Here is a 13,436-nt window from a genome sequence, read left to right on the forward strand (position 1 = left end):
GGTATTCTCATGCACTGAGTGTGAGAGCAGATTCTGATGTATCCTTTATGGAAGGTGATTCGGCAGTAGCTATCATGCCTGTGACTCTGCTCTTTCACATCTAGGGATCGATCACATAGGAATATTGACACTTGTGCATAAAGAATTCTCACTGAAGCTTGTTTGCAATAGCAAAAAAATAGAAACTCTGTTAATCATGGTGTAGTCATGTAATAGAATTCTATGAAGCAACAAAAAGAATGACGTTAGAACTCTATATACTGACAGGGAAAGATCTCCAGGGTATGTTAAGTGAAAAAAAAAAAAAAGTACAGACTTATTCCATGAAAGTTAAATTTAAGATTGCACTGTGTGTGTGTGTGCGTGCGCGCGTGTGTGAATACAGATGGAAACACTTAGAGCAATGGGTTTGAGGACACACACCAAACTGTTCAAGTGGTTACCCCTAGGAGGGGACCAAATTCAGTGAGGGCCATTAAGGGAGGCTTTCCGCTTTAGGATATAGGTTTCCTTTTTTTTTTAAATTAATTTTTACTAGAGTATAGTTGATTTACAATGTTGTGTTAGTTTCTGCTGTACAGCAAAGTGACTCAGTTATACATATACATACATCCACTCGTTTTTAGATTCTTTTCCCATATAGGTCATTACAGAGTATTGAGTAGAGTTCCCTGTGCTATACAGTAGGTTCTCATTAGTTATCTATTTTACATATAGTAGTGTGTGTATGTCAATACCAATCTCCCAGTTTATCCCTCCCCCCTTTCCCCCTTGGGAACCATAAGTTTGTTTTCTACAGCTGTATGTTTCTTATTATTAGACATTTTACAAATGTTGTGCATTATTTTGTAATCTTAAAAACCAAAATACCGTTTAAAATGGACTTACTGTCTGTTTAGAAAAGACTCATTTTAAGAACAGATTGTCAACACAACATTGTAAATCAACTATTATACTTTAACAAAAAAAAATAAAAGTTTTAATTCCAAATCTCCAGGAAAAAAAAAAAAAAAGAAGACCAGATTGCCTTTGGGGATTACTTTGTAAAATAGTGGAAGAAGTCTAGTCAACAGGTGACACATTCAAAATATATTAGTTTTACCAAAATGTATTATTTTGGGATACTGTCTGGATTTGGTTAGAAGGAAATTATAAAATTCTCAGGGAAAAACAAAATTGGCTTAAAAATAGATTTGTTTGTTCCATGACAAGAGGAAAGCAGTGTTAGCTGGGACAGAAGTAGGAAACAAGTACATGAGACTCGTGTGAGTGAGTAGGAAGAACACTACATATGAACAAGTAACCCAAGAGCTGAAGGAGGCGAGGGACATTTATGCTGACACATGGCTGGGGAGAGTAACCATATACCACAGAAACTCACAAGTTCCCCTAAGACTCGGGGAAGACAGTGATAGGACAGGGCACATGACTGGCATTCCCTGTGTGCTGCATTTCTCAGGAGGGCTGGTCACACAGCCAAACACTCTTCATTCCACCTCTCACAGAAAAAGACAAAAGGAGGGGTTGTTAGGAGTTTGTTCTTGCGCCTCTATTTATCCCAAGATCACTTTTTTTTTTCCTGAGTAATCATAGCGTGAGTGTCATGGTGGTGAATTAATGCAGATTTGACCTGGTTTGCTATGCCAAGGTTGCTTGAGTCATGTTGGAAGACAATTCAGACACAGCCAGTGTCTCACGACACGGATAAGTTTTCTCCTCTTCATTCTGCCTTTCTGTTCTTGGATTTCTTTTCCCTTTTGATTCTGTCTTTGGTCAGGAAACACTGCTGGTGAAGGGCATTAGCTGCCTGTATTGGCTATTGATAAAGGATCAGATCGGGAGCAAGACAGGCCATCTGCCTCCTACCTCTGACCCCAAAGCGTTATTGAAGTATAATTTACATGCTATAGAATTCACCCATTTTAAGTGTACACTTTGGGTTTTAGTAATTTACGTAGCAAATTTACATATGCAAGTTTCGTTAATTTAGTATATTTACATAGTTGTGCATTATTGGGCTGCTTTCCATCACCCCAATAAGTTGTTGGAAGCGTTTTAAACCAACCATCTGGCGGAGATTTATTGTAGGGGATAACACGGATGATATAAATTCTGGCCCAGCTGCACTGTATCTCTCTAGGGCAGTTCTCTAGAGAGAACTCCCTCCCCAGCTCAACCCTCTGACAGTGTATCCTTTCTGGGATTCTGGGTTCATGTGGATGTTTCCCAATCCATCCTCTTGACTTTTACAGGCCTCGTGATTTTGTCTTTTCTCCCCACTCTATGAGCACCTAGGAGACCCAGGTACACACGCCTGCCCCACCTCCTGACAAACGCCAGCACAAGAGAGGCTTAACTCTCAGGATTTTCACTTTCTTATCCTTATCTATTCTTTTCAAAACAGTTCTAGCAATAGTTTTAAAATATTAAAAAAATTTTTATCCAGAATGCTTAGATCCATATCGGAAGGCTTTCTCTGGACATCTAGTCCCTCATATAACCAGAAATGGAAGTCATCATACTCATCCTTAAAAACTTTTCTTTTTTGAGTTTTGAAATAATATTTAGAATATTCCAGGAGTCTTCAAAATGGGTGTATGTGAAAACTTCAAGGAGGTACGAAGCAGAGTGGGCTGATTTTAAGGGAATTAATTTCCAGGTCTTAAACCCCACATGTGCTCTTTCCTAAAGTGATCTGCCCGAAACTAGCCTGTGCTCTGCTGGGCCTCCTTTTCCACCTTCCCTCGTAATCAAGCTGGTCCTGTTGTACAAAGTCTGGGGGTACTTCTCACCCTTTCTGAATTTTACTCATGTTTTGCCCTGGATGCAAACCCCTCCTGGATGACAATTAGATAATTCTAGAATGGATAGCTCCTGAGGAAGAGATGCACGAGGGCAAAGGAAAGCTAGCACAGAGCTGAAGGGGGCAGTGCCTTTTCATCCAGGTGGCCAGCTCATGACAATGCTTCCTGCTTTCTCCATCTTAGTGCTAGAATTTAGAAGTGAGGTTTTTGGTTGTTTTTTAATTTTAATTTTATATTGGAGTGTAGTTGATTAACAATGTGTTAGTTTCAGGTGTACAGCAAAGTGATTCAGTTATACATATACATGTATCTATTCTTTTTCAAATTCTTTTCCTATTTAGGTTATTACAGAATATTGAGCAGAGTTCCCTGTGCTCTACAGTAGGTCCTTGTTGGTTATCTATTTTAAATATAGCTGTGGGTACATGTCAATCCCAAACTTCCAATCTATCCGCCCCCCCATTCCCCCCTGGTAACCATAAGTTAGTTCTCTAAGTCTATGAATCTATTTCTGTTTTTTAAATAAGTTCATTTGTATCATTTTTTTTTGGATTCTGCATATTAGCAATATCATATGATATTTATCTTTCTCTGTCTGATTTACTTCACTTAGGATGATAATCTCCAGGTCCATCCATGTTGCTGCAAATGGCATTATTTCATTCTTTTTAATGGCCGAGTAATATTCCATTGTATATATGTACCACATATTCTGTATCCATTCCTCTGTCGATGGACATTTAGGTTGCTTCCATGTCTTGGCTATTGTAAACAGTGCTGCAATGAACATTGGGGTGCGTGTATCCTTTTGAACCATGTTTTTCTCCAGATATCTGCCCAGGAGTGGGATTGCTGGATCATATGGTAGCTCTAGTTTTAGTTTTTTAAGGAACCTCCATACTGTTTTCCATAGAGGCTGTACCAATTTACATTCCCACCAACAGTGTAGGAGGGTTCCCTTTTCTCCACACCTTCTCCAGCATTTACTGTTCATAGATTCTTTTGATGACGGCCATTCTGACGGGTGTGAGGTGATAGCTCATTGTAGTTTTTTTTTTTTTTTTTAAACTTTGGGTTTATTTTATTTATTTATTTATTTACTTATTTATTTACTTATTTATTTATGGCTGTGTTGGTAAGTTGGGAGTTGACCTTGAACCAGCCATCACGTGGCCTCTCTTGCAGGAGATCCAGCACAGTGTGTGACACAGGGCGGCAGGACCAGCTGCAAGAACCCTCGAGTGTGAGGACGCACAGGGTCCTGTGCTCGGAGGGCTTTGTATGGACTTAGTGTAATGCTCTGCCTTTGCTCTCTTCAACTTCCTCACCATTTATCCTTGAGCTTGTGTGCTGTGAGTTGAGTTTGATAGGACAGCAGAGCGTGTGCATGGGCACATACGGTAAGCAGGTAGCTGTGTGCACGCAGGGCTGTGGTCCAGCTCCGCCCACATGCACAGCGGCTGGTGCACACAGAGATGACTCTGAAGGCATGTGCTTTTGCTGTGGGGCAGTTTGGGGTGCACAGGGCCCAAGAAGGTGGCTGGGTCTGGACCTGGCCTGGTGGTGGCCGCAGGGGATAGAGGGCTCCACACGGGGGCAGTGCCAAGACCCAGGGTGGAAGGCTGGCTTGTCCTTTGTCCCCAGAGCCTGTCCCTGAGGCATCCACACGAATCTGAACTCTCCCACCTGAGCACCAGAATAGAACCTACTGTTCTGTCTTGCCTCTTGCTTCAGGGAGGGCTTATTCATCATTCCAAGACGTTTCTGAAATTCTTTCCAGCTAACTCCTAAGGTTCATCCTAAGATGATCTTCTCTTCTAAGAAAAGATAGTCTCCATTTTCTTTTTTGCTTCACTTACCTTTCATTGTTTTTCTTCCAAATTCTGCAGCTACCCTCAGATTCTCCTATTTTCCTTTTCTCTTACTGAATCTGACTAGTGAGTCAAAAGTAAGTTCAATAATTTCACAAATATTTATGCTTTGCACTTAGGTTCTCAATAAAGATTTATTACAAGAATGAGCCCTAAATAAAGATTTTCCAGATTGGAAGGGATCCAGATAATTTAATCATTAACCTCCTTTGGTTTTCAAAAATGGGAAACTTCATTTTTCAAGAGTCAAACTAAAGTCATTTTTATCTCAAGCAGGTGTTATTATTAGAAAGTTCTTTCTTATGTTAAGCCAAAAATCTGCCTCCTTTCCAGTATCAAGGAGAAGAAAAGGCTACTTTAAGAAATGAACTTACGTAAAAGAAAGTGCTCTCATTTTCCAAACCCTTGGAAGATTCTAGTCATCAATTACAGAGCCATCACAAGCTTCTCCTATCTCTTCAGCCTGTAAATTTTTTTCAAGCATTTAATTAAAAAGTGGCCAATTCATTATTAAATACTGTTTTCACATATTTTAATTTTTAACATTTTTACTATTTTTTATTGCATTGGATTAGGAAAACTTTTGTAGGATGAGAGTAACTATCAAGTATAATATTATTCTGTTGCAAAAATGAATCTTCACTTCTCATAATACGCCCATGAAGTGTTTTAAGTACAGGGAAAGGGTGAGGGGGGCCTTCACGTGTAAAGTACTAGGGTAACGGGGGTTTTGAGAACTTGGTGGAAGGAAGTAATAGAGGCGACCAAACTTTGGACACAATAATCAATTCAGTTTTGCTGCTTCTGTTGGACAGAATTCATCGTTATATATGAAAACTGGGAACAGAGTTACATGGACAGCTGTTATATATTCTCAAATTTCAAGGATACTGAAATAGGAAGAGAAAATGCAGTGCCCACCAGGAAATCTTTTTTAGGTTCAACTAACTCCACATTCAGACTCAGGGGATAGGTATCTGCTCCAAGGTGGAGAGGAGGAGCCGGGGAGGGGGTCCTTCCCTCAGTCCAGGTAGCACTGGGCACAGACGTCAGGAAACTTCTCAGGTGCCAGCCCCTAAGTGCGACGTCCCTCCCCGTCAGGTCCTTAGAGTTCATTCACAGCTCCTCTCAATCTGAAGCAAGGTACCGATCATTGGTCCTTTTCATCATGAGCAACGTTGCTTAGAAACGTATTTGACATTTGACTCTTGCCAGGTTACCAGGGGAACAGAGCTCGGATGTCAACCTAAGGGAACCTTCTCTTGAAGAAAAACAAAAGGTTGGTTAACCCTTTACCCACAATACAAATGAAAGATAACAGAGAAACAGACTATGCAGTTTCTAGATGCAGTAAACCTAGGAGATGAGAAGCCAGACTTCCAACAGTATTAAAATAGGCAAAACCAAGCCAAAGCCCCTATGTGGCTGCAAGTTGTCACAAAGATCTTGAACCTCACTTAGTGACTGTCTTATTCGCCACTGTGTTTCTAGTGGCACACATAGTAGGTACTCAGGAAATACGTGTGGAATGAATGAACAAGTGGATGCCTAAGAGACCCTCCTGAGGCCTGACAACTGAAAATAAAACGGGCCCGAATTAGAAGTAGCAGTACCCCTCTTGGCTGAGTGAAGGGGAAGGTGGAGCCCAGTGAGGGGGTGTGGACCAGTTTACTTAGAGATAAATGGCCGTTCAAAAGCCACTACTGGGGGTCAACCCAGGTAGACAAAAATATGTTAATGCTCCTTAGGCATTAAGGAAAATTTATGGAAATTTATGGAAGTTTAAGAAAAATTTAAATGGTTCTTTGAATACTTGGTTTAAGAAGGCATAGAGATGTCAAAATTTTACAAAGGTTTTACCTACAAAACTGTTAAAAGAGAACTCATTTCCTGAAAGTTATTGCACTTTGGAATTTTTATCCCTCTTTTAGTTCAAAAATTTTCTCTAGTTTGTTCATTGCAAGTTAAACTTTCTTTGCAAGAATGTAGAACTATTATGCCCCAAATAATGGGGTAGATCTTATGTATTGAGTGCTCACTTTTTGGTTAACAAACATTCACTTTACTTGATACTTCTTTTTTTTGGTTTTACCGTTACTCACTAGCTCTTGACCTGTTAGAGGCAAAGCTAGGTAGCTGTTCTGTAACTCAGCTCAAGAACATTTCCAAACTCGGAGAGTCATTTAGGAAAGTTTGCTGAGAGCTGGCAGGTGAGGTGCACAGTCGAACAAGTATATACTTTTTTTTTTTTTTTTAACATGGTAACAGGGAAAGAATGGTATTCAGTTGGGAATCTTTTTTTTTTTTTTTTTTTTTAAAGGAATGTAGTTTATTTATTTATTTATTTATTTATGGCTGTGTCGGGTCTTCGTTTCTGTGCGAGGGCTTTCTCTAGTTGTGGCAAGCGGGGGCCACTCTTCATTGCGGTGCGCGGGCCTCTCATTATCGCGGCCTCTCTTGTTGCGGAGCACAGGCTCCAGAAGCACAGGCTCCAGAAGCACAGGCTCAGTAATTGTGGCTCACGGGCCTAATTGCTCCACAGCATGTGGGATCTTCCCAGACCAGGGCTCGAACCCGTGTCCCCTGCATTGGCAGGCAGATTCTCAACCGCTGCGCCACCAGGGAAGCCCCGAGTATATACTTTTTTAAGGGGAGTGGCTCATATTGTGTATACAAATCCATCAGAGTTAAGGCTACTTTATTGACTGAATTATGAAAATAAGTCTCCTCCTCAAACCCGCAGTACATAGTCTAATGTGTACTTTTTTTCTTATGGAATAAAGAAGTTAGGAATTTTTGGCATGTTCAGATGCAAACAAGCATGATTAGTTGTGGACTTATTTTATCGAATAAGCAGATTCAATCTCCCTAAGGACCTTGATGTGGTCATCCAACTCCATTAGGAATTAATAGGCAAACAGAAAAGTGTTATTTTTCTTAATTGCAAAACTAAAATGTTTCTTTACATCTGATGTTGAAAAATTATCAGCCTAAAACCCTGACTTACAAGGTCATTATTTGTAATTACTCCTTTTCTAAAAGTGTCATATACTGTCTATTTACAAATTAAATTAGTGTCAATTTGCATTCATATGTTTTTATTAATACATTATATTCTCTGAGTTCATTGGAATGGCTGCAATGTCCTTATTTACCAGACTAAAAAGTGACAGGAAAAACTGTCAAATATATAATTTGAATGCCTAGGGAAATTATCAGTGTGCAAACCATGTCCTGGGAATTAGGCTAGCCCTTCTGAAAGCCTCAGTAATCCTTGGTAGACTGTACTGCTCTAAGCGCGAGGAAGAGCCCCAAATGGTCTGTCCTCACAACACTTGGTTTTATTACCACATTTGAGGCTTCAGCTACAGGTGTTTCCTGTCGTTTTCAGTCTGAACTTCACCTGCTTTCTCTTGACCTGTCAAGGAAGCCACAGAAGTGTCCATTCCAATGTTTCGCAAGGGTGATCATCATGTCTGGAGATATTATTCTAGAGAAAAGCAGAGGAAAAAAATCAGAATCCTTTAAAAGGAGTCAAAGCGCCATCTTTAGGGACTTCCCTGGCGGTCCAGTGGTTAGGACTCTGTGCTTCCACTGCGGGGGGCACGGGTTCCATCCCTGGTGGGGGAACTAAGATCCTACAGGCTGCACAGCGTGGCCAAAAAACCCCCCCCAAAACAAACAAAAAAAGGGACATCTTTGTAAAGATTACTTTGAATTACACGACGTGCGAGTTGTCGTGATTCACACAGTGCACGTGTCACCGTTGAGAAGGATGAACAAACACTGCGTCATGTGCGCTGAGCGCAGTCTGACATCCAGGGAGCCTTGAACGGTCCCAACGCTCAGGCCACAACTTAGCCATTTTTTTTTCTTTTTTTTTTTGATGTGGACCGTCTTTAAAGTCTTTATTGAATTTGTTACAATATTGCTTCTGTTTTACATTTTGGTTTTTTGGCCACGAGGCATGTGGGATCTTAGCTCCCCGACCAGGGATGGAACCTACACCCCCTGCACTGAAGATGAAGTCTTAACCATTGGACCGCCAGGGAAGTCCCTCCACATGTTAACTCACTGCCTTCTGTGGTAAGACTGTGTATATCCTGATCTACTAAACTAACACATGGTGGCAAAAAGTAGAAAGAAAACCAGACCGATTAAAGCAGAGTTCCTCGGGAGGGGGCAGGCAGGTAGGGCCCAGGCATCAGTTGTTTTAAGTGATTCCAGTGTACACCCAAGGTGGAGAATCATTGCTTTAGTTTCTTGAAGATAGAGGAACTGTGCCTTCAGCTGAGTTCTGCTTAGATCAGCTCAGTTCTGCTCAACTCAACTCAACTTAGCAATTATTTATTGCGTGCATATTCTGTGTTAGGTACTCAGCCTGGAGCACGGAGCAGGAAACTGTGTCCTGTCCTCAGGGAGTGTGTGCAATCTAGCAAGGAGGACAGATATCCTACAAGCAGCCCACAGGTATGGTGGGTGCTACAAAAGTCAGGGACAGATGTGAGGGTTTGCAACCTCAGGGACTTTGACCTAGTTCAGCAGCCAAGGCCGGATGAACAGGAGGTGGCATCTTAGAATTTCCTGTGTGCCTCCCTGTTCAGTGAATGCGTGAATAAACCCACAGGTTGCAAAAATATGTTGAAGAGGGTATAAATAGTAAAGAAAGTCCTAGATTTATTAATAACATAATTTCATAATAGTGAATCACCGGTTGTGTTTTCCACTCTGCTAGTAACTTATAGCAGGGGGAGGAGTATATCTGATGGTAAGAGCTTAAGATCCATAATCGGATTAAAACTTTGTTCCAGAATTTATTAGCTGTTTAATCCTATAAAAATGACTTATTCTCTTTAATCCTCAGATTCCCTAAGTGTGATAAAATGCATGCAAGGCTGTTATGCAGAGTCGGGCACATATAGGCTCCTGACGAATGTCAGATGTTGTTCCAGAGAAGACAGTGGGCCTGGCCTGAATCCACCCGCAAAGACTCCAGAACTCTTAGCATGAAGTTGCAGGTGCTCTTTTACTAAAAGCAGTGAGGAACTTGCCAAATATCCTTAATAATTTTCTGTCAACGCACTCAGGTTTATTTGTCCTTTGTTTTCAAAATAGAATTTTACATTAGCTGAACTAAAAGAATTCACCAAAAAATTGGTGTTCCAATTGGTGTTTCTCTTGAAGTTAATAATTTGTACTCTGTAAGACCCAATAGTTTCTAAATTTTCTCAGTGTCTGGAGTAACCAAGCACAGCTAGAAACAATCCAATAAATTATCCTTGAACTATTTAAATATTACTTTTCCTTTATCATTAAAGAGGTATGAGGTTGCTTTCTGGCGAAAGAGGAAGCAATGATGAGACAATTTGTGCATGCATAACCAAAATGATAGAGAAGTCATTATTAACTTACTGTTTAAGGAACAACACAACATGCAAAAATGTGGGCATTATCAAGTAAACCTGTTCCTCTAAAATAGCATTTAAAACTTTTGGGGCAACATACTCGTGCTCCAGTATAGGCAGCAGAAGTGGATCCCTGGAATGAAAACAACAAAGAGTTATATTGTCAGAGTGGTATTCTTTGGCTGCCATCGTGAGCACTAATTATTAAATTTTAGATATCAAGTTATTAACTTGATAATTAATTAGACTACAGTAATTAATTAGATGTAATGTCTCTAAATATGCAAACCAAATGTAAATATCGGAACTGCCTTGTGTTTTCTCTCATGACCAACACTGGGACCAGTGCTAATACGTTTAATTTTTTAGAGTGAACGCCTGGCCTTTATTGATTTTCTGCTATGTGATGGTCTACACCTATGGAAGGAACGCTTTGAAACTTTTTTCTTTTCTTTTCTCTCTTTCAGTCCAAACATCAAGCAATTGTACACTATTAAGAAGCAAAATTGCAAAATTTTATTACCAAAAGGAAAAATCTCCTGAGCATGTGTAATGTGTCTTTATTTTAGGCAGACTATTGTTACCATGTTAAGCAGACTTAGATGTTTGTGAAATCAGTTGGAGTTGAGATGAGATAAGCATGTAATAAAGCTCCCATTAGGCATTACTTTGACATTTTATACTTTTATATTATGCTTCTCTATTATTTGAACCACACTGCCTCAAAAATTCTATTTATCTCAGCTGATTATTGAAAGCTGATCAATTTCTTGTAATTAAATGTTGGTAATTAGTCTTTATATTTTTTCTCCTAAAAGTTCCTTAGAACCATAGCCTAAAGGGCTCCAACATTTATTAAAAAACAGTTTTCCAAAGAAGAAATACAAATGGCCAACATGTACATGAAATTGGGCACGTGAAAAGGTGCTCAATCATGAGGGAAATGCAAAGCAAAACTGCAATGAGATATCACCTCATACCTGTCAGAATGGCTATCATCAAAAAGACAAGTGATAACAAATGCTGGTGAGGATGTGGAGAAAAGGGAATCCTTGTGCACTGTTGGTGGGAATGTAAATTGGTGCAGCCGCTATGGAAAACCATATGGCGGTTCCTCAAAAAATTGAAAATAGAGCTACCATATGATCCAGCAATTCCACTTCTGGGTATAAATCCAAAGGATTTGACACCAGGATCTTGTAGATATATCTGCACTCTCATGTTCATTGCAGCATTATTCACAATAGCCAAGATATGGAAACATCCTAAGTGTCCATGGGTGGATGAATGGATAAAGAAAATCTGGTGTGGATAAAGAAAATCCACATACACAGTGGAATATTATTCAGCCATGAGAAAGAAGGAAATCCTGCCGTTTGTGACAACTTGGATGAAACTTGAGGGCATTATGAAAAGTGAAATAATCAAGGACAAACACTGTATGATATAACTTGTACGGAGAATCTAAAAGAGCTAAATTCATAGAAACAGAGAACAGAGTGGTGATTACCAACAGCTGGAGGTTGGGGAAATGGGGAGATATTGATCAAATGGTACAAACTTCCAGTTATAGTATTAACAAGTTCTGGGGATCTAAAGTACAGCCGTGATTATAGCTAACAATATTTTGTTACATACTTGAATGTAGCTAAGAGAGTAGATCTTTTCTTTTTTTTTAACTCATTTGTGGGTTTTTTAAGAAAATTAATTAATTAATTAATTAATTTTTGGCTGTGTTGGGTCTTCGTTTCTGTGTGAGGGCTTTCTCTAGTTGCAGCAAGCGGGGGCCACTCCTCATCGCGATGCGCGGGCCCTCACTATCGTGGCCTCTCTTGTTGCGGAGCACAGGCTCCAGACGCACAGGCTCAGTAGTTGTGGCTCACGGGCCCAGTTGCTCCGCGGCATGTGGGACCCTCCCAGACCAGGGCTCGAACCCGTGTCCCCTGCATTAGCAGGCAGACTCTCAACCACTGCGCCACCAGGGAAGCCCCCAAGAGAGTAGATCTTAAATGTTCTCACCACAAAAAAGAAATGGTAATTATGTGATGAGATGGAGGTGTTAGCTAATGCTATGGTGGTAATCATTTTGCAACATATAAATGTATCAAATGAACACATCTGTACATCTTAAACTCACACAATTTTATATGATGATTATGTCTCAATGAAGCTGGAAAAAATATAATCTACACATCATTGTTCATTTCATACTCTACCATTTAGGATTATTCATCTTTCTTTTTCTAGAGACTTTGTTTTTACCTTTTATGAACTTTGGAACTCCAAGTTTATAAGGGCCATCATTTAATATCACTGTTTTCATTGGCTACCATACCACCTCCTCTTGGCTGGTCACATTTATTCTGTGATCTTGACCCTCTAGCTTTAGAGACTAGTGTTCTGTTAAGTTGTCAGAAAAAGTTTCTTAGCAAATGCAAAGGTCTCATTTCTGATTTTATCATTTGAAACTCTTCCTGCCATTCACGGCTGTCCTTTCCAACCAGATATACTTTATCTGCTTTGTTGACTGCTTAATTCCAGAGCTTTTAAACTCTTCTGTGTAGAGTTCTTTTGTAGACACACTTCCTTCAAATTTTCTAGAAGTCTATTTCCAATAATGCTACATTTCCCCTTTATGGCCATTCCTTCAGCTAATATGAATTTTTAATTCATTATTTTATTTAAAATATTTATTATAAAGAATTTCAAAGAAACAAAAGTAGAAGAGTATAATGAACAGTGATGTGATGGTAAATGGTGAACAATGGTTCCTCTGGGGGGAAAAATGTATTTATGGTTTCTAACCTCACCTGACTTTACTCTCTACTTTGCTCACTGTGCTAAGACACAGCAGCCTTCTTTCAGGTTCTTAAGAATCCCCATTTTTTTCTGATCTCAAGGGCTTTGTGCAGGGTACCTAGATGCTCTTCCCACTTGCTCTTTACCTAGTTAATTCCTACTTATCTGACTTTTGGGTCTCAGTTTTCTTTTCTTTTTTTCTTTTTTTGGCTGCTCTGTGTGGCATGTGGGATCTTAGTTCCCCAACCAGGGATCGAACCCATGCCCCCTGCAGTGGAAGCGTGGACTGCCAGGGAAGTCGCCAGATCTCAGTTTTCAATGTCACTTCCTCTGAGAAACTATCACTGACTACCCCTCCCCATTCTAAAGTATATGTCCTTTATTCTCTCTCATAACACCTTTTTTCTTTTATATCACTTAATCACATATTATTATCAATTCTTACAAATATTGTTATTTAAATAATAATGTTAGAACAAAGAAGTAGAGAAAATAATTCTTAAAGAGGAAACTTACTGCAATATAACAAAGGTCATATATAAAGTCCAGAGCTAATA

The 13,436-nt window shown here is 39.7% G+C and overlaps 1 protein-coding gene across 1 annotated transcript in view; it reads right to left on the reverse strand.

The window, feature by feature from the left end:
• Positions 1 to 511: 511 nt before the first annotated feature.
• The window catches only part of LOC309646598 (short-chain dehydrogenase/reductase family 16C member 6-like), a 51,024-nt gene continuing 38,099 nt past the window's right edge, over positions 512 to 13,436 (reverse strand). Inside the window, exons 5-7 of the mRNA XM_082433117.1 lie at positions 10,088 to 10,213; positions 8,079 to 8,165; positions 512 to 5,931 (exon numbers count right to left, since the gene is read on the reverse strand). Coding sequence (XP_082289243.1) covers positions 5,922 to 5,931; positions 8,079 to 8,165; positions 10,088 to 10,213 — 223 coding nt within the window. The 3' untranslated portion in view covers positions 512 to 5,921. The remainder of the gene's footprint in view (positions 5,932 to 8,078; positions 8,166 to 10,087; positions 10,214 to 13,436) is intronic.

This window comes from Balaenoptera physalus (assembly GCF_965194825.1).
Source record: "Balaenoptera physalus genome assembly, chromosome: 17".
NCBI classification, from domain to species: Eukaryota; Metazoa; Chordata; class Mammalia; order Artiodactyla; family Balaenopteridae; genus Balaenoptera; species Balaenoptera physalus.